Source organism: Haliotis cracherodii, unplaced genomic scaffold (assembly GCF_022045235.1).
Source record: "Haliotis cracherodii isolate W230 unplaced genomic scaffold, xgHalCrac1.p SCAF_6, whole genome shotgun sequence".
In the NCBI taxonomy this organism is placed as follows: Eukaryota; Metazoa; Mollusca; class Gastropoda; order Lepetellida; family Haliotidae; genus Haliotis; species Haliotis cracherodii.
This window is the reverse complement of record NW_027266319.1, coordinates 18,296,713-18,318,871: the sequence shown is the minus strand read 5'-3', so window position 1 is coordinate 18,318,871 and position 22,159 is coordinate 18,296,713. Positions and strand designations below refer to the sequence as shown.

General features: G+C 39.2%; 1 protein-coding gene across 1 annotated transcript in view; it reads right to left on the bottom strand.

The window, feature by feature from the left end:
- Positions 1-952: 952 nt before the first annotated feature.
- Positions 953-22,159, bottom strand: part of LOC139444704 (protein O-linked-mannose beta-1,2-N-acetylglucosaminyltransferase 1-like) — a 42,927-nt gene continuing 21,720 nt past the window's right edge. The window contains exons 19-26 of the mRNA XM_071225633.1: positions 21,970-22,063; positions 21,199-21,248; positions 20,767-20,893; positions 18,819-18,951; positions 17,322-17,471; positions 11,311-11,475; positions 9,449-9,580; positions 953-9,002 (exon numbers count right to left, since the gene is read on the bottom strand). Coding sequence (XP_071081734.1) covers positions 8,894-9,002; positions 9,449-9,580; positions 11,311-11,475; positions 17,322-17,471; positions 18,819-18,951; positions 20,767-20,893; positions 21,199-21,248; positions 21,970-22,063 — 960 coding nt within the window. The 3' untranslated portion in view covers positions 953-8,893. The remainder of the gene's footprint in view (positions 9,003-9,448; positions 9,581-11,310; positions 11,476-17,321; positions 17,472-18,818; positions 18,952-20,766; positions 20,894-21,198; positions 21,249-21,969; positions 22,064-22,159) is intronic.

Genomic DNA, 22,159 nt, shown 5'->3' with positions numbered 1-22,159 from the left:
GCATCAACCAAATCAGTGAGCCTGGCCACCGAATCACGTTAGTATCTCTTAGGACAAGCATAGTCGACTTTTTCGGCAAACATGGGTTGCTGAAGATCTACTCTATCCCCGATCTTCGAGGGTCTCTGTGCAGATTCATAAAGAATTATTCAACCTTCAGAAACTACCATATAATATTGACCAAAGAGTGTGTACTGTGTAAATTAATCCAACTTCCAACAGGCTATTTGGTAATTGTATATCATGGTCTATATGTGCAACCAGTATTCCAGTTATGTCATGGCATGTCAGCTTAATGTGGGAAGATAGCCCAAAGTTATGCAGGCGTTTACAACTTTGGTGAAACCCACGAGCACCGGTATCCTGCTGACAAACCTAGAAACATAATCAGGGTGAACCCGCATTGGAGCCCACAATCATAGGTTTCTGGCATGCCCAAGGGATGCATAGCAAATCGCAGTGCCTAAAAGGTCTGGGCCACCTGTTCCCCTGTCAAAGAGATATGATAAAAAAACTAAAATCTTATTTTGAAAACAAGAAAAGAAATGTTGCTATGGAATTCTTGATGTTCTTCACTATTTCTGAAACCAAATATATAGATGCAGGTACATCTACTGCATATCAAAGACCACCATTGTTGCTGACCCAAGTCTGGCCTATTGCTCTTGCAGGTGCTCTGCTCACAGACTAAACTGTCTACAATACTCAGGGACAAACCAAACCTCATAATGTGATACAGTTTGTATCATTTTATTGGTCTTAACACCAAAAATTATGAAATATCTAACTTCTATGAAACACAATTAATTTGTTCTGTATTCCCCACAATAACTGCACCATGTCTGGGAAATATGTATCCAGTTGAACAAATCAAGGGTGAAAAACGCAAGTCTGATGTACGAAAAAGAAGCACAGAACCACATCTGATGACATAACATTATTTAATGTGACATGTTGGCGTTTAGAAGCAAATCAAACATACACAAACAGTATATCCTGTCAATCAAACATACACAAAAAGTATATCCTGTTTAATAAAAGCATATAGTTCATCGTGTTTATTGTTGATCTCTCAATGCTTTGCTTGAAGTTCAATGCTGTTTGCCAATAACATAAATTGTCCATGCCGAAAGTTCACAGCATTTCAGTCTGAATTAGCCATAATTGCTCATCACATTTACGATATTTCAAAGTTTGATGCTTTATTGAACATATCAACTGACTCACAAACACAACATGATCCAATGACCTCAAATTAAAGATGGAATATTTTTCCATCCTGTAATGGCATCATAAGAAATACCCATAGACCAAGACTATATAAATTGTTAGGACAGCTAGTTTTACCCAAAACAACGTTGCCCCAAAGCAAGATTGTGGACTATATGGATTTCGCATAAATTATCTTCCCTGAACAGGATAACAAATAAGTCTCTAGATGTATTATGCTTTCAAAACACAAGGTTGGTCCATCAACATCAACACCAACATCAACAGCACCAATCAACAAATACCCTATCCAACTTTCCTGTTGACCTGTTAAAATTAATTTCAGATAGTTCTGTTGACCATACTAAGTATCATGAAGTAAATACAAAAAAGTAAGTTGATTTGACGTTAACTTCCTATAAAGCTAACTCTTGAATATGAAATGTTAACAAAACGGTAGATTTGTCCATTAAACAGGAGCATTAATCCATCAGGCTTTTAATACCTTCTGGGAATAACCAACCTGTACATCTGGAATATTATACTAGTTAAAAAATTGGGAAAATGTTCATCTCTTGAAAATGAGAAAGATCAAATACTAACTGACAGATCTACTTTTCTCAAACAAAGGTAAAAGTGCAAACAATATTTCAAATAACTGATAAGGCTGAAAACACATCTAGACCAGGAAAATATTAAAGCATTGTGACACATGTAAGTAAGTGTGTTTGACTATACGTCACACTGGTAAAAACTTCCGAACAACCATTCCATTATCATGACAGTCATACTTTCCAGAACCTTGTGTTTGACATAGTGCTTTGTCATATTAAAACATCAACATCAAACAGATCTTCTACTCCAATATTATACTTGTCTGTGTGAATTGTGGACAAGCCCTTGATCCATAGAAGTTCTCATCAGGGGAACCCTGACCAAACATAGACTGCCCATTTTAATGTAGGGTGCCAATCAGATGTCAATTTTGTGAAATGATCTGGCTTACCTTCTTTACTCCCTCAATCCGGAAATTTCAATTTCAATAAATGATAACCCACACAGAACACAAATATTCCTTTCATGGTACTCCCTTTTGGGTGTAGATATGGTAGCATCCAGAAACAACAGAATGTATAACATATTTAATAATGTCACAGCCTTTATTATTTACATTCTGAATTAACTGATTAATTTACTCACAGTAATGTGAGTACATCAGTCAGTACATCAATCGGTATAGGCCAGTCAGTAGATTAATCAGTACAGACCAGTCAGTACATCAATCAGTACACCACCATCAGTACATCAATTAGTACTGTACTGTCAGTACATCAATCAGTACAGGCCTGTCAGTTCCTCAATTAGAACATCAGTCAGTACGGGCCAGGCAGTACATCAATCAGTACAGTCTGTACATCAATCAGTACAGTACTGTCAGTACATCAATCAGTATAGTACAGTCAGTACATTAATCAATACAGTACAGTCAGTACATCAATCAGTACAGTTCTGTCAGTACAACAATCAGTACAGTACAGTCAGTACATCAATCAGTACAGTACAGTCAGTACATCAATCAGTACAGTCAGTACATCAATCAATACAGTACAGTCAGTACATCAATCAGTACAGTACAGTCAGTACATCAATCAGTACAGTACAGTACAGTTAGTACATCAATCAGTACAGTACTGTCAGTACATCAATCAGTACAGTATAGTCAGTACATCAATTAGTACAGTACTATCAGTACATCAATCAGTACAGTACAGTCAGGACATCAATCAGTACAGTACAGTCAGTACATCAATCAGTACAGTACAGTCAGTACATTAATCAGTACAGTACAGTCAGTACATCAATCAGTACATCAATCAGTACAGTACAGTCAGTACATCAATCAGTACAGTTGGTACATCAGTCAGTACAGGCCAGTCAGTTCCTCAATTAGAACATTAGTCAGTACAACAAATAGTACATCAGTCAGTACATCAAGATCAAAGATTAGGCAGTTTATGAACTTATGGATTACCCTACCAATGTCTATGCCTCTTTATCTTGTCAACAGGAAACAAAATGCTTTCTGTTGAACAACCACAGCTGACATATGTCAAATTACCAGAATGAAAACAACATGAACAAAGTCACTTGCTGCTTATAATAATGACACTCTATGTACACCAAGGACATCTCATGAACATATCGGCAAGGATACAGATGAGTACATAAACAAAGCACCATAACAACATGGAACACATCATAACGTGTTCTGTGAATAAATAATACAAAAAACTTTGATTCAACTTGAATAAACTGAAATCTCATTAAAACCACATTTATAGCAAAAGTGATACAGAAAAATTGAGTACACCTGTAAATTAATATTGTATGTAACTGTATAGAGCTGTTGTGCAATGGCCATAACTTCCATGTCACTTCTGAATCATTGCGCTACTGTCTCAAACCACAATTAGTGAGTGAGTGAGTGAGTATGGTTTTACGCCGCTTTTAGTAATATTCCAGCAATATCACGGCGGGGGACACCAGAAATGGGCTTCACAAATTGTACCCATGTCGGGAATCGAACCCAGGTCTTCGGCATGACGAGCGAACGCTTTAACCACCAGGCTACCCGACCGCCCCCAAACCACAATGCCATCATATTCCAGTCACACTGCAATCTCAACTCAACAGCTAACAGGCGTCGATTTAAGGAGCTAGATATAGCTTACACGTAGTGCATGTTGACATCAAACCAGGTTGCACCAGACTAAACCAGGTTGCCCTTAAAACAGTAGCTATTAACCAAAAATGTGTGTAATTCGTAAAATACAATCTCAGATCACTTATCAATGTTATTTAGTTCTAGGTACATGAAGCAACAATGGCAACTGCGAAATGATTGTCATTAATTGGATCGTATTCATAACCCAAATGTGGTGTTCAGTGGTATATGAAGCTACTTAACCACAATTGAATGTCATTGGCAATATCATCATCACTGCTACAAGGCGATTCTTCAGCTCCTTGTCTTCAGACAGCTTGTCATGATAACTTTTCAATCATGGTTGGCTTTCAAAAAAATGTATGATGTATAACATAATCATAAAGTACCCAGAGTTTGATGACATCAAGCACAAGGAACAATGACAAATTACACATAACACTTGAAATAATGATGTACTATGGTATTTAAAGTACAAAGATTGATATTCTGTACAAAAGATGTTTAGTAGGTCAGTCACAATTTTGTACAGTTTTGACATAGACCTACACTGTATAAAAAAATATCAGGTTGCACAAGTACATGCTTTATATGTTTGTTTGTTTGTTTGTTTGTTGTTTAACACCACACTCAGCAATATTCCAGTTATATGACAGCCGTCTGTAAATAATCGAGTCCAGTGATTGACATCAATAGCATCGATCTATGAAATTGGGATACAATGACATGCATCAACATAATCAGCAAGCCTGACTATGCGATCGCGTTAGTATCGTCTTACAACAAGCATTGTCGCCTCTTACGGCAAGCATGGGTTGCTGAAGACCTATTCTACCCCACATGTTTCATGATTAAATCAAGCCCTGTTACTTTGCTGGGCATTGAGGAATAAGATAGCACACATGACATCCTAGTTATTGACATAACGTAACACACAGTTACAATAGGACAACATAACATTCACCACATAGCAGAAGGAACATCAAGGAGAAGGAAATATTGATCCACTATAGATCTCGAATCATAGTTACTTGTTAAACACATTTTCTCCATCTCAAAATGAAGCTCAAAATGACTAATGTTGAAAAAAATACAATTTCAGTGATCTTAAACAGTTGATCACAGAGCAAAATAAAACAATGGTCAGACTGAAACACTTCCAACAAACATACTTCTGAGGCCATTAGCTTGAATCAGTGTCCATGATATTCATACAAAATAGGGTATGATAATGTAAAACAGTTCCACATCAGCATCAGATGGAGGAAGACATGACTTAGACATTTTCAATGATAGATTTACTACCATTTTCAGTAAAACCAACATGATCAAGGATTAAACTTTTCATCACATCAACATGATCAAGTATACACTTTCATATTGACTAAAGGATTGCGTTTTCATGGTGATATCAGACACTGAATTTCACCTGGTATTGAACATTATCCAAATATGGCATAATATTCTGTATAAATATGATCTGAATGATCAGGAACAAACATACAAATCAAATATCACATGGTGACATTACCCTTGAGGACAGTGAGCAGTACGGCATATTCACAGATGCAGTGTTCCCACTGGCTTTTGAAACTGCCAGTCCCAACTGCCAACTATACAAATTACCAGTCCCACCCAATATTTGTCAGTCCCAAACTTTGAACAAACAAAAATGGTATGGAAATTATCTGGTTTAAATTCTTTCACCATCAATTTCAATGCAGTGTAACTTTCATGGCTGATAAATTTAGTGACGTCGTTTCTGAAGTAACTTATTCAGATCTACATGTCATTTAAACAAAGTTCAATCACAATTTTCTCTTTTTATCTGAATATTTCACTTTGATTGAAGTCAATGCAAAATAATATTTAAACTGAAGCAATGCGAAATATTATTTCCTTGCACTAGAAATAGACAAGCCGACTATGTTTGAAAAATATACTTGTTTAACTATCGATAATGTTTAGTTCAACAACAAAGATTTACAAGATAACTTTTTTGCCAGTCCAGAGGGACGGAAACGGAAACACTGAGATGAAGAATCACCGACACATTTGCTGGGCATTGAGGAATAAGATAGCACACATGACATCCTAGTTATTGACATAACGTAACACACAGTTACAATAGGACAACATAACATTCACCACATAGCAGAAGGAACATCAAGGAGAAGGAAATATTGATCCACTATAGATCTCAAATCATAGTTACTTGTTAAACACATTTTCTCCATCTCAAAATGAAGCTCAAAATGACTAGTGTTGAAAAAAATACAATTTCAGTGATCTTAAACAGTTGATCACAGAGCAAAATAAAACAATGGTCAGCCTGAAACACTTCCAACAAACATACTTCTGGGGCCATTAGCTTGAATCAGTGTCCATGATATTCATACAAAATAGGGTATGATAATGTAAAACAGTTCCACATCAGTATCAGATGGAGGAAGACATGACTTAGACATTTTCAATGATAAATTAATACCATTTTCAGTAAAACCAACACGATCAAGGATTAAACTTTTCATCACATCAACATGATCAAGGATACACTTTCATATTGACTAAAGGATTGCGTTTTCACCTGGTATTGAACATTATCCAAATATGGCATAATATTCTGTATAAATATGATCTGAATGATCAGGAACAAACATACAAATTAAATATCATATGGTGACATTACCCTTGAGGACAGTGAGCAGTACGGCATGTTCACAGATGCAATGTTCCCACTGGCTTTTGAAACTGCCAGTCCCAGTGGAGTGCCAACTATACAAATTACCAGTCCCACCCAATATTTGTCAGTCCCAAACCTTGAACAAACAAAATTGGTATGGAAATTATCTGGTTTAAATTCTTTCACCATCAATTTCAATGCAGTGTACTTTCATGGCTGATAAATTCAGTGATGTCATTTCTGAAGTAACCTATTTAGATCTTCACGTCATTTAAACAAAGTTCAATCACAATTTTCTCTTTTTATCTAAATATTTCACTTTGATTGAAGTCACTACCAAAAAATATTTAACCTGAAGCAATGAGAAATAATATTTCCTTGCACTAGAAATAGACAAGCTGACTATGTTCGAAAAATATACTTGTTTAACTATCGATAATGTTTAGTTCAACAACAAAGATTTACAAGATACCTTTTTTGCCAGTCCAGAGGGACGGCAACGGAAACACTGAGATGAAGAATCACAGACACAAAGTACCGCATTTCCTCTATTAGACGCTGGGCCTCTAATAGAAGCCGGGTCAATTGTTCAGGGCAAAAAAAAGAAGCCGGGCCTCTAATAGAGTTGATTGAGATATATCTACGGATATCTACGAACACAAAATATTTCCATTTCGTGATGATTCGGGACAATCGTGGTCATAGTGAAATGGGGGTATTAATAGAAGCCGGGCCTCCGATAGATGCCGGGCCTCTAATTGACGCCAGGTCAAAGGCTTGTTCGAAATAAATAGAAGACCGGGCGTCTAATAGAGGAAATACGGTAGGCTCTGTAATGTGTTACTCAAAACAACACCTTTACCTGATTATCTTCTGTAACAAATCCACCAGGTGTACAAAATCCCCCAATAATCACAGTATCAGATCTGAATCTCTTTTAAAGTCTTGATGTTTTTTCATACCCTATCATATGTGCATTTAGTTTAACATTGCTAAATCTATAACAGAAAGGGGATGAAGTACTATCTAAAATAACCTTTCCCTTAGCCTTCCTACCTATCCAGTTTAAGACCCCTGCTCAACTCTTCTACAGATAAAGTTCAACATCTCTCTCTTTGATTGATGTCATTCAGAGGCCATATGATTCTACATCAGTCCAAAATATGCCCAAAATAACCAAAGTAACTTATGTAGGCTTATACTATAGATAGGCCGATGTAATGCTTCTCTTAGTACATAAATAAGCATCTTGTAATTCACCTTCTTCAATGTTATAAGTGCCCAGGGTACATAAAAGTTCCGATGGGTTGGCAGTTATAAGAGACTACCTATTCTACCTTGTTTTATTGAAGTTGAACTTAACATACAAACACTGAAATACTGAAAACACAGACAAAAAGGAAATTTTCCATTTTTTTTTTACAATTGAATACTTTCGTTAAGAGGTTGTAAATGTTACGGCAGGACACTTAATACATCAAATATGGTCAATGAAATACAAGACCTGCCAGAATTTCCAAAACCATTAATAACCATCCTCAGGCTGGTGGAAAAGTGCATCTAAAAACGTGTCTCAAAATAAAAACAGGATTGACGAATAGATCTGTGCTTCTTTTCTTTCAATGCTATGTTGGCAGTGAGCGATAAACGCACATCACCTGTACTGAAGCATCACATTGAAGGAAGAAAGTGATGAAAAACCTTGAGTTAATCCTGTTTCATTTATACAACAGGTTTCAAATGCAACTTAAACATATAGCATCTCTAATACCCACATTAATTTAACATGTCTTCATGAAGGACTCGAGTCTGGGAGATGTAGGGAGTGTTGACACTATCCTGTGTGTGCATCTCCCATTGGATGTGATCCCAACATACAGAGACTACTTCCACCTCCAGCACACCGCCTCAAGTGGACAAGACTGTCTCTGTACAACAATAACCTGCTGCATGAAGCCAGGTAATCCTACAGGATCAACAGATAAGATGTCTGACATGTCACTCCCTGTGTCCAGTGGAAGCTGATCAAAGGCAGCAGTCCTGGAGCTCCTCCAGCCTACCTATCATAGAGCTCCGAATCAGCAAGTAGTCCTGCCTCCCAGCATCTGGGATTTCATTCACATTTGATCTTCAGTTGCAATTTGATCTTTCTCAAAATATGCCATGAATGTGAAAAGGTTTGAGTCAGTTGTGGCAAAAATATGATCCTTATGTTTAAATTTGTACCTGTATAAAGTCTCTCAGTGCAAACCTGAGAGAAAGGCAAGTTCTGTCAATCAGCTTTGCAGCAGATTCTTTGAAATCATGGAAACAAGAGCCGGTTTGTGTTTGAAGTACTCCGTCGCAGATCCTACCAAGTAAACATCATGGCCTTGAAAGAAAAATCTGAAAACCAAAACAAAACATTCAACAGCCTAAAGAATATTTCCAATCAAAAAAAGAAAGATATGAAAATGATTTTTTGGGCCAAAATGGAATACGCTACTAAGGGATAACAAATATTTTGAGGTACAGAACTGCAAAATGTGTGAATGAAACTTAACTACTCCCTGCAACCTGTCAAATAAATATGCATTCTGCCAAAATATATCAGGAGACATACAAAAAAGATTAATGACTTGTGACAGCTGATTCCTATTGTTGTACATCTTGTTCTAAACACAGCAAAAAATTAACTCGCAATCGAGAGATGATTACAGACACAGGCAGCCTGATAACAGACTCCCTATCATTTACTAAAAAAAAATTCATTTGTATTCAGATAAAAATGGTCAAGACATGTAACATTTGGATCCAAGCTGTCAAATCATGTTTTCTAAGTATATAAATACCGCAACAGTCCGCGGTGTAGGTTGCGGGGCTTATAATGCTCTGCAGCAAACAACCCGAAACAGCGACACAGCTCCCGTAACAAGGTATAGTCACTGGGAGAGTCCTGCGCATAGAATACCACCAGGGGCCGCCTGTAACAGAAGCAGATGTCATTGCAGGATTAGCCTAGTATCAGACAACATCAACACAACATATTTAAGACTAATTTCACGATATATTCTTGAAACAAACTAAAGTAACACTGTTACTACTGTAACACATTAACCTGAATGAAGTAACACTGTTACTACTTAACACATTAACCTGAATGAAGTAACACTGTTACTACTTAACACATTAACCTGAATGAAGTAACACTGTTACTACTAAACACATTAACCTGAATGAAGTAACACTGTTACTACTAAACACATTAACCTGAATGAAGTAACACTGTTACTACTTAACACATTAACCTGAATGAAGTAACACTGTTACTACTTAACACATTAACCTGAATGAAGTAACACTGTTACTACTTAACACATTAACCTGAATAAAGTAACACTGTTACTACTTAACACATTAACCTGAATGAAGTAACACTGTTACTACTTAACACATTAACCTGAATGAAGTAACACTGTTACTACTTAACACATTAACCTGAATGAAGTTACACTGTTACTACTAAACACATTAACCTGAATGAAGTAACACTGTTACTACTTAACACATTAACCTGAATGAAGTAACACTGTTACTACTTAACACATTAACCTAAATGAAGTAACACTGTTACTACTGTAACACATTAACCTGAATTAAGTAACACTGTTACTACTAAACACATTAACCTGAATGAAGTAACTCTGTTACTACTTAACACATTAACATGAATGAAGTAACACTGTTACTACTTAACACATTAAGCTGAATGAAGTAACACTGTTACTACTGTAACACATTAACCTGAATGAAGTAACACTGTTACTACTTAACACATTAACCTGAATGAAGTAACACTGTTACTACTAAACACATTAACCTGAATGAAGTAACACTGTTACTACTCAACACATTAACCTGAATGAAGTAACACTGTTACTACTTAACACATTAAGCTGAATGAAGTAACACTTTTACTACTTAACACATTGACCTGAATGAAGTAACACTGTTACTACTAAACACATTAACCTGAATGAAGTAACACTGCTTATACTGTTAAACACATTATCTGATTTAAATATATTAAGGAAAGAATGTTTAGATGTACTCTCTGTTTACCCACTTACAGTCGTGAAGTTTACTGATGTCCACTGACAAGAACTGGTCTATTTTTATGAAAAGTTTCAAACATCCTTCACGCTAATCATATATCATGCAAAAATGATCTTGACATTCTGAAATAGTAATAGGACATTGCATGCATGACACTGATCCAGTCTACATTCAGTGTCTTGGACCAGAGGCCTTGCATACAGTCTGTCTGGTCTCTCTGGTCTGTCTGTCTGTCTGTCTGTTATGCATTCTTCATATTCGTATCAGAATGTTTCAACCACATCTCATTCAAACTTTCTTTGTAATTTGTTTGTTTGTTTGTTATTTAACGCCGCACACAGCAATATTCAAGCTATTGACAGCGGTCTGTAAATAATCGAGTCTGGACCAGACAATCCAGTGATTGACATCATGAACATCGATCCACACAATTGGGATACAATGACATGGATCAAACCAAATCAGCGGGCCTGATCACCCGAACCCGTTAGCCGACTCTTTCGACAAGCATAGTCGCCTTTTACGGCAAGCATGGGTCGCAGAAGACCTATTCTAACCCGGATCTTCTCGGGTCCATTCACGCTTTTCAACAACCTACTTTTCATCTGGCGAGATTTTCAAGTCAAAGTCCTTGACCTTCTGTACACAGAGCTGAAGGTCAGTGATGGGGAAGCTGACGCTGCTGGCTATGTTGTGGTTCAGCTGCTGCTCGTACAAGACCATCGTCAAGTTACTCATCCCAGTCAGTGGAGTTGGTCCGTCCCTGCAACCAACAATAATTTGAATTTTTTGAATTTCTAATTTCCTTCAATATCATTACGCTGGATCAAACTAAGTCTACACTATCTAAAAATATTATTTAAAGAATCTATCTATCACTCACATTATTCATCGAATGAAACAAAAATGTTCACGTAAACACATTTGTTACTATTTTTGATTCAACAAACCGAAGTCTGAAATGTTCCACACCATAAAATGTAAAAGTGTGGCATAAGACAAAATTTCTTTTAATATTTCCCTCTAATGACTGGAGAAGTAACCAATTTGGGGAGCCAACATGATTTTCAAGACATCCACATGACCTACCTGTCCAACATCACCAATATTCTGTCTTTAAAATAATGCCAAATAATCTTATTAAACAAATTCTGTAACAAATTCTGTAACACATTCGTTTGCCACAATTCCAAGCACTCCCTTCTAAAATATCAAATGGTCAGACCTTAATAACTAAATACTTTTTATTGAGTGACAAATCTCTGAGTTAATTACAATGATATTGTTGAACTTTATTTGCCAAAAGTTTCACTTGAGTTTGAAGGCATCTTAGCACAAAATTCAGGCAATGTCATTTAATAGCAAAATGATACCTTGATTGAAACAAATTGAAAACATAAAGCATAAATTCCAAAACAACCTTGTCCAAATCGGATGCCATACACTTGGAATAATGCCCTGGAGAAATGACATCGTAATGTCAGTATGCCTCAAGGATAAACACTCAAGCTGAAGACTTCAAAAACATATCTGAATTGACTGTGTTTAATCTCAAACTGTCTTGTGTCACACATAACCTAAGCATCATAAGGAGAGTACTTTGAGTTTCATAACAAAACCAAGTCTGAAAACAGAGAACTGATTAGCAGTCTGATGTGGGTTGTCAGACTGAATCAAAGGTATCTGGATCAGAACAAAAAACATCAGTATCTTTTAAGTGGAGTTTTAATCACAAACAAGAGGGTTGACATATGGCTTGGCATCTCTGATTAAACTCTTTATTCTTATTTGCCTGAAGAAATTCAGAGCTTCTCCTTCGAGTGAGGAGTTGGCTTACAGACAGACATCTAATTGGATACACTATATTCTCCCAAGAAAAACCCACTCAGACAGAAAATTAACCATCTTTCTGTGACACACTCTTATATGCCTCCAACATGTAACAGGCCCTCAGTTTGCACAATTCTGACATCAAACAAATACTGAAGGCCTCTGAATATCACTTGGTCCACATGCGCTTCCATGAAACAAGTCAGTTTAGTCATTTGTAACTGTATTTCAGAAAAATGTACTACAATTACCCGTGTAATCAATCAAACCTCTTTGAGACCAAGGTACCTAGAACTCTATAGCTTGAAAGAAGAGGTGACTTAATTGGATTGGGTGGTCGATGACTTGGGTGATAGTGTGTCACCATGCCATGGCTTCCTCACACAAAGCCATCAAGTCACTGCCTCCCACCTGCCTGGTTCTGCCTGACTGAGGTGGAGCGTTGTCAGAGAGAGGGTTGGTTGGTTCAGACACGAGTACCCAAGGCAGACAAGCAGTGCTCCTGAGGTGGAAACTGCTGTTGTTATTTGGGGTGGCAGTACCTATTATGGGATCCTCTTGTGACCCAATGACATTGTGTCCCACTGCAACATGCCATGTACAAACAGCTTGGGCGTCTGCTGTCGGAGGAGAAATGGACGATACAGCTCCCATAACTTTTTTTTGTATTGCCACGAAAAACACTGGCACACAGACCCTAACCCATCTTCCTGAGGCAAGGGAGTTAACTGACTATAAAACTCCAGTTTCCAACCTTGCCAAACTAGGCTGGAATTATGGAGTTATATTTTGGCTGGACTAACGAGTCTAAGCACAGTCCAATCAAAATTTCACGTTACGAAATCAACATCCAGTCCGTAAACTGCCGTCCAGATTTCGGTCAATAACAGGGTTTGCAAAGCATGTGTACTGTCAACTTATAAACCTATTCATTGGGATCGCTATTAAGTAAGAGACTTCTTTCTATAGGCCTTAAAACCTATTGTGAGGTTTTACTTTCCAGTCGGGTTAAATCTCATAAACAGGGATGTTGTAATGTCCCTGGGATTTTATATAATATCCCAGGGATTTTATATAATGTCCTGGGTATTTTATTAATATAACTTCCGTTCAGATTGTAACATGTAGTGAAATGTAAAATCAAATGACGAATGTTTTCTTTATATTCCCGAGGATCGAACTCGCAACCTTCATATCTGTAGCCCAGTGAGTGTACCACGAGGCTATAGAGGTGTTGATAAGCCTCCCTGGTTTTTAGAATGTCCTTTTCAAGATCCGTACGCTCGTTTCCTAAGGTTCATGGAAAGTATGTTTGAAAAATAAAAATGTTGATAAATGTTGTTTTAAGTTTCTTTTTTCGGTTTATAAGTACTGAAAAACACTTTCCTTCGGTTTTGGTAGACAAAGCATGCCCTAGGGGTCAGGAAAAACCGTGGGGAGCTTCGCCCCCTTGGTTTTTCCCTCTCCTCAGGGCATGCTCTGTCTACCAAAACCTTGTGAGCGTGTTTTCTCCAATACATAGCATCAACAGATATTTTCCAAATCTTTTCATTTTTTTAATGAAGGTGCTCACGTGATTTGATGCACTTCGCGAAGTAAGAGTTTTTTATTTTATATGATATAGATCTTGATTTTCAATCAGATCGTAATCACTTGGTGCTGCCATTTTGTTTGAAGCAAATGCAAGTGATATCAGATGTGGAATCTGATTGGTCAATAGGAGGGACATAGAAGGGAGATAACTCATAATAGCCACTGGTGACGCTACAATCAAACCCAGAAATTCCTGCCAATTTCAGCAAGGGTGGAAACTGGACTTTAACAGTCTTTTTTTGTAAACTCTCTTGCCTCAGGAAGATGACCCTCACCAAACAATGACAGTTTACCAGTGCAGTACACTACTCTAATGTGTCTAATCAGAAAAAAAAAGGTTCACCTCAATGAGTCCAGACACGTCACCATCCAGAAGGATGATCATTGCATCACCCCCAGCCAGATCGTATCCGTGTGCCTCATAGAGGACGAGGACTGGCCTGGGGAGGGAATCACAGAGGGAGCCAGGGACAGGGAAATGGTCCAACTCACTGAAGGAGTATGGAGAACGCAATGTACCCTATTTAGGGTAGAATACTTGGAATCAGAATATTCGAGGCCCATTTCATCCAAATGATCACTTGCAGCTCCCTATTGGGGTTGGACGCGACCCTATAAAACAGGCACCTAATCTCTCATGGGCAGTGTCTTAGTCCAGTATGATGGCCGATAGTTGTATGGGGGCGTACTGCCTCGCAATTAAAGGTGTGTACTGGCCTGCCCTGTCGATGATAACCTGGGTAAAGATCCGAGGACTAGCTATTTAATTCTAATACTCAATAAAATTTGGTATTTACCAGACAACCCAAGAACAAGTCATGTTTTCAATTTGTAGAGATATTGCCCTCGAGTGAGTGAGTGAGTGGTAGCGATGTTACCAAGAGTGTAACGAAGGTGTCACGCGCTGGGAAGGAGCTTGATGGTTAGAGTGACCTGCCACTACTTGGATGGAGCTCAGCTTAACAGTTGATAGACTTTTTGTACACAACACAGGAGGACCTTTTCCTTGATACATTTCTAAAACAAGCCTGCAGTTTCTGAATCAGGATTGTCAAGGTGATGCTGCAGCATTTTCTAATTGTGGCTCCTATGGCAAACATTCATTACACAAGTCAACCGAAATGGATGGAAATACAAGACAGCTTTCAACCTTAAAACACATACTTTCAAACCACAAAATGTTCTCACAAGGACCTTGTAATATATTACATTCAAATGCATTATCATGTTTAACCCATTTACAAATGTATGTTTTAGAACACTGAGTGTATACTTGTATTACTGAACTGACATCAGTAATAGAAAGTATGGAAGTTAATGACTGAGGGGAGCATCCATCAAATCAAATTGATGCCCCCTTAGTAGGTGTCAAATTACTTAAAAATTACTTAGACATTTTACATGACTCATCAGTACTAGCAATAACTTTGACTGATTGCAGTTACTTAAAGATAAATTTTGTTTTATTTATTGCTTGTTTTAAGCTGGTTGGTTTGTTGTTTAACGCCGCACTCAGCAATATTCAAGCTACATGACTGCAGTGTGTAAATAATCAAGTCAGGACCAGACAATCCGGTGATTAATATCATAAGCATAGATCCACGCAATTGGGATCGACATTCATCAATCAAGTCAGCGAGCCTGACCACCCGATCCTATTAGTCGCCTCTTTCAACAAGCATAGTCACCTTTTACGGCAAGCATGGGTTGGTGAAGACATATTCGTAATTATAAGCTCTCATTTTATTGAGTGAATGTCATGTTTGAAGAATATGTTGGCACTTGACAGAAATTTTTAACCAAGCCATAAACAAAGTACCACAGTTACAGATGCTTACATATAAAGGATGACAGAATCATAAGCTTGAATTGTTTGGTCTAAATCCATGGTGCACATGATTTTGGACACACAGAAATTTCAACATCATTGCTTTCACAGTGTTGTCTGTCCGGTCACATCAGGATAGGCTGCTATTCATCATGTCTTCATCGTCAGTACAGTCATGGGAAAAACATATTAGAGTCATCAGAAAATGACAAATCACCTGACTGTTACTTTAAGTACAACTTGATGAGAGAATTTCTATGTAATCTGTCTGCCCGTATACAAGAGTAGTTATTGAGCTGTCAAAATCAACACCATGGAATTGGGACTCGCAACTATGTATTTCCATGTCAGGTGCACACCAAAATGAACAGAGTCAAAGTCAAACTTGTTGCCATGGAAATGGAACAAATATAAATTCTAAAAATCACTAAATAGCAAAAGACATCAGCTGACACCCTGATCTTTGTGTGTGCACAGTTTCATGAAAGAATACCTGTTACTTTTGGAGATATGGCCCGGACAAACACACTACTATGAACAGAGTCACAGTCAAACTTGTTGCCATGGAAATAGAACAAATATCAATCCTACAAATCCCTAAATAACAAAAGGCAGTTGACAACCTGGCCTTTGTGTGTGTACAGAGTACCAAATACTCTTACAGAAATGGTCCAGACAAACACACCACTATAAACATGATAAACAGAGTCAAAGTCAAACTTATTGCAACTGAAACAAGAAAATTTTATTTTTTTAAAAAGTCCAATATAGCAATAGGCACCACTTCAGCCCCTGATTAGTACAAGTTTGAATTAGAAATGTTGAATAATTCTTTTTAGTTCTTTTTATTTTGCTGCACAAACGACAACATCCTCCGTTTCAACTAAGTCTAACTTGTTTCCATGGAAACAGGAAAAAATCAAATTTTGAAAAATTTCTAGAGAGCAAAAGGCACCACTTCAGGACATGGTAAGTCCATGTACCAGCTTTGGATGAAAAGTTTTCCACATTTTCAAGTTGTTCTCCGGAAACAGAAGAGCCATTGACTATATCCCACCGGTATCCTCCCATTAGTTACAGGTCCCATTTGTCACTTACCTTAAAACAACATAGGTCATGGCTGCAGGCACTGACTGGTCTACCTTATGTTACTAAAGGAATATAGAGGCGTGTGACAAATGGGATCTGTAACTATCGGGAGATAACCATCCCACCGCATCATATACCGGGGAGATAAAAATGAGATGTCATCACGACATTGGTGTCTACTTCTTACAAGAGGTAACACTAGCTTTCAAATTTATACAGATCTATTTCACATCTGTTATATTAAGTGTACATACAATGAATATACTTACAGAAGTGTTGTTCTGGGTTTTCCAAACAACTGTGTCACCAGCTCTTTACTGGTGTCAGCTCCTTGATACGGCTGTCTGAAGACCCGGGACATGTCTGGGACAAGGATTTCTCCTTTGTAGTCCACGCTCAGCCGCCACCCTGCCCAAGCCCTGCACATAACATACAGACGGTTGTTATACAAGGGAGCTTCCTGTCCTGCACACATCACACAGACAGTTGTTATACAGGGGAACTTCTTGTCCTGCACCCATCACACAGACAGTAGTTATACAGGGGGACCTTCCTGTCCTGCATGCATCACACAGACAGTAGTTCTACAGGGGACCTTCCTGTCCTGCATGCATCACACATACAGTTGTTATACAGGGGACCTTCCTGTCCTATCTCATCACACAGACAGTAGTTATACAGGGGACCTTCCTGTCCTGCACGCATCACATAGACAGAAGTTATACAGGGGACCTTCCTGTCCTATCTCATCACACAGACAGTAGTTATACAGGGGACCTTCCTGTCCTGCACGCATCACACAGACAGTTGTTATACAGGGGACCTTCCTGTCCTGCACCCATCACACAGACAGTTGTTATACAGGGGACCTTCCTGTCCTGCATGCATCACACAGACAGTTGTTATACAGGGGACCTTCCTGTCCTGCACCCATCACACAGACAGTTGTTATACAGGGGACCTTCCTGTCCTGCACACATCACACAGACAGTTTTTATACAGGGGACCTTCCTGTCCTGCATGCATCACACAGACAGTTGTTATACAGGGGACCTTCCTGTCCTGCACCCATCACACAGACAGTTGTTATACAGGGGACCTTCCTGTCCTGCACGCATCACACAGACAGTTGTTATACAGGGGACCTTCCTGTCCTGCATGCATCACACAGACAGTTGTTATACAGGGGACCTTCCTGTCCTGCACCCATCACACATACAGTTGTTATACAGGGGACCTTCCTGTCCTGCATGCATCACACAGACAGTTGTTATACAGGGGACCTTCTTGTCCTGCACCCATCACACATACAGTTGTTATACAGGGGACCTTCCTGTCCTGCATGCATCACACAGACAGTTGTTATAAAGGGGACCTTCCTGTCCTGCATGCATCACACAGACAGTTGTTATACAGGGGACCTTCTTGTCCTGCACCCATCACACAGACAGTTGTTATACAGGGGACCTTCCTGTCCTGCATGCATCACACAGACAGTTGTTATACAGGGGACCTTCCTGTCCTGCATGCATCACACAGACAGTTGTTATACAGGGGAACTTCCTGTCCTGCACGCATCACACAGACAGTAGTTATACAGGGGACTTTCCTGTCCTGCATGCATCACACAGACAGTTGTTATACAGGGGACCTTCCTGTCCGGCATGCATCACACAGACAGTAGTTATACAGGGGAACTTCCTGTCCTACATACACATGATCAATACCGAATTTGTTGTTTACATGACATCAGCATAGACTCTCACCTGTCTTTACAACACTTGTGTATGGATGACGTGAGTATTTTCAAAAATGGTTTGCTTTTCAGAAGGAATCCAAGCCCAGGGAATTCCTCTACCCTATAGATGAGATTCTTATTCCCCGACAACTTCTCAAAACCTGAAAACAATCAGAAATATATTCATTCATAATGTCTGCAATTAAGCAGGGCATAAGGGCAAATGCTTGCTTTTAAACTACCACGTTTAGTAGATCTATGTAATTGATGTTGTGACTCCACCCACTGCTGTATGTTGACTGTGACCCCACCCCCTGCCATGTATTGACTGTGACCCCACCCACTGTTGTATGTTGACTGTGACCCCACCCACTGCTATGTGTTGACTGTGACCCCACCCACAGCTGTATGTTGACTATGACCCACTGCTGTATGTTGACTATGACCCACTGCTGTATGTTGACTATGACCCACCCACTGCTGTATGTTGACTATGACCCACCCACTGCTGTATGTTGACTATGACCCCACCCACTACTGTATGTTGACTATGACCCACCCACTGCTGTATGTTGACTATGACCCACCCACTGCTGTATGTTGACTATGACCCACCCACTGCTGTATGTTGACTATGACCCACCCACTGCTGTATGTTGACTATGACCCACCCACTGCTGTATGTTGACTATGACCCACTGCTGTATGTTGAGTATGACCACCCACTACTGTATGTTGACTATGACCCACCCACTGCTGTATGTTGACTATGACCCCACCCACTGCTGTATGTTGAGTATGACCAACCACTGCTGTATGTGGACTGCAACCCCACCCACTACTGTATGTTGACTATGACCCACTGCTGTATGTTGACTATGACCCACCCACTGCTGTATGTTGACTATGACCCCACCCACTGCTGTATGTTGACTATGACCCACTGCTGTATGTTGACTATGACCCCACCCACTGCTGTATGTTGACTATGACCCACTGCTGTATGTTGACTATGACCCACCCACTGCTGTATGTTGACTATGACCCCACCCACTGCTGTATGTTGACTATGACCCCACCCACTGCTGTATGTTGAGTATGACCACCCACTGCTGTATGTTGACTATGACCCACCCACTGCTGTATGTTGAGTATGACCCACCCACTGCTGTATGTTGACTATGACCCACCCACTGCTGTATGTTGACTATGACCCCACCCACTGCTGTATGTTGACTATGACCCCACCCACTGCTGTATGTTGACTATGACCCCACCCACTGCTGTATGTTGACTATGACCCACTGCTGTATGTTGACTATGACCCACCCACTGCTGTATGTTGACTATGACCCACTGCTGTATGTTGACTATGACCCACTGCTGTATGTTGACTATGACCCACTGCTGTATGTTGACTATGACCCCATCCACTGCTGTATGTTGAGTATGACCCACCCACTGCTGTATGTTGACTATGACCCCACCCACTGCTGTATGTTGAGTATGACCCACCCACTGCTGTATGTTGACTATGACCCACTGCTGTATGTTGACTATGACCCACCCCCTGCTGTATGTTGACTATGACCCACCCACTGCTGTTTGTTGACTACGACCCCACCCACTGCTGTATGTTGACTATGACCCACTGCTGTATGTTGACTATGACCCACTGCTGTTTGTTGACTATGACCCCACCCACTGCTGTATGTTGACTATGACCCACCCACTGCTGTATGTTGACTATGACCCACCCACTGCTGTTTGTTGACTACGACCCCACCCACTGCTGTATGTTGACTATGACCCACTGCTGTATGTTGACTATGACCCACTGCTGTATGTTGAGTATGACCCACCCACTGCTGTATGTTGACTGCAACCCCACCCACTACTGTATGTTGACTATGACCCACCCACTGCTGTATGTTGACTATGACCCCACCCACTGCTGTATGTTGATTGCAACCCACCGTTATAGTTCCAGGCTGACACGCCCATGAGGCTGTCATCAGCATCCAGCACAGGGAGGAAGTGAGACATAAAATGGAGGAAGTTAGGAGCTAACAGCAGCTCTTCCTCTAGCACAATCACATGACTCTGAAAGCACAACAAGATCACTATGAATCAAATATTCGAGACCCCAGCTAGGTGTATTATATAGGATGTTTCTTCAGTCAGCCCTTCAGGAGAACAATCTATTTTGTACCTACAAAACATTTTTATTCAGCTCACCTTGATGGTCCAGAGAAAATATTTTCTGGATGTTTTTTTGTAAAATCCATGGACAATTTCTTTTCCAATGAACTTTGAAGAACACTTTATGTGTTTAACAGATATATTTAGGACTTGGAACACTAACTAACATGACAAATATATATCCTATCCTTAAATGCTATACTCACAGAATCAGGATAGACCAGATCTATTTTTCTCAGAGCTTTGGCCATTTGTTCTGTGAAACAAAAAACATTCATTACAAAAATGGACAATAAACAAAATGCAAGTGATTCTTTGACATTTTACTGGCTAACCAAGCAATATTTTGGTGTTTATGTTTCCATAAACGTTAAGAAAATGTAGGCCACACACACTAGCTTACTACTGTTTCCCTATTGGGCGATAATAACGTGGGTGTAGCTTGTGTTGCGCTGAACCATTTCACTGATTTTGTAGAATTGTCTTCAAAATCAGGTCTGTGAGATTACAGGTGACAGATGTATTTACAAGAATTGACTACAATGTCTTTTCCTTTATGGAGGTACAAATGTCAAAAGTGGAGCGCACATGTTTACGCCATGCAGATTTACAAAGTGTGCACATAATTTTTTATAGTTTTTTAAGATTATACCAGCATAAAAGCAAAAAGTATTGAGTTCAATTCTCTACTAACAAATTTTCTTGAGAGAGGAAATACATCATGTTTGTCATAATTGAGATTCAAAAATGTCCTCATAGAACATGCTTTGTTAACAATGCACAACAATTAAAGAATCATTTGAAATTATAATTACCAGTGCTTCTGTTTACATGTAACTGACTTGTAAAATACAACTTAGACCAGAATTTTAAGACACTGTATACACGGTCAGTTATCCTTTACTACTGACAGCCAGTGCTACACTGTTCCTGCCGTTTACTGTTAAAATGTCCCTGTATAAGACAGTCCAACTCACCAAAATACTGCACACTGCCTTTTAAGCTGGCATTTCTGAAGCCGAACAAATCAGCCAATTCCCCGTGCTCTGGAAACTTCTCATCCCACATGACCTGTAACAAGAGTGAGCGAGTGAGTATTGTTTTGCGCCGCTTTTAGAAATATTCCAGCAATATCACAGCGAGGGACACCAGAAATGGGCTTGACAC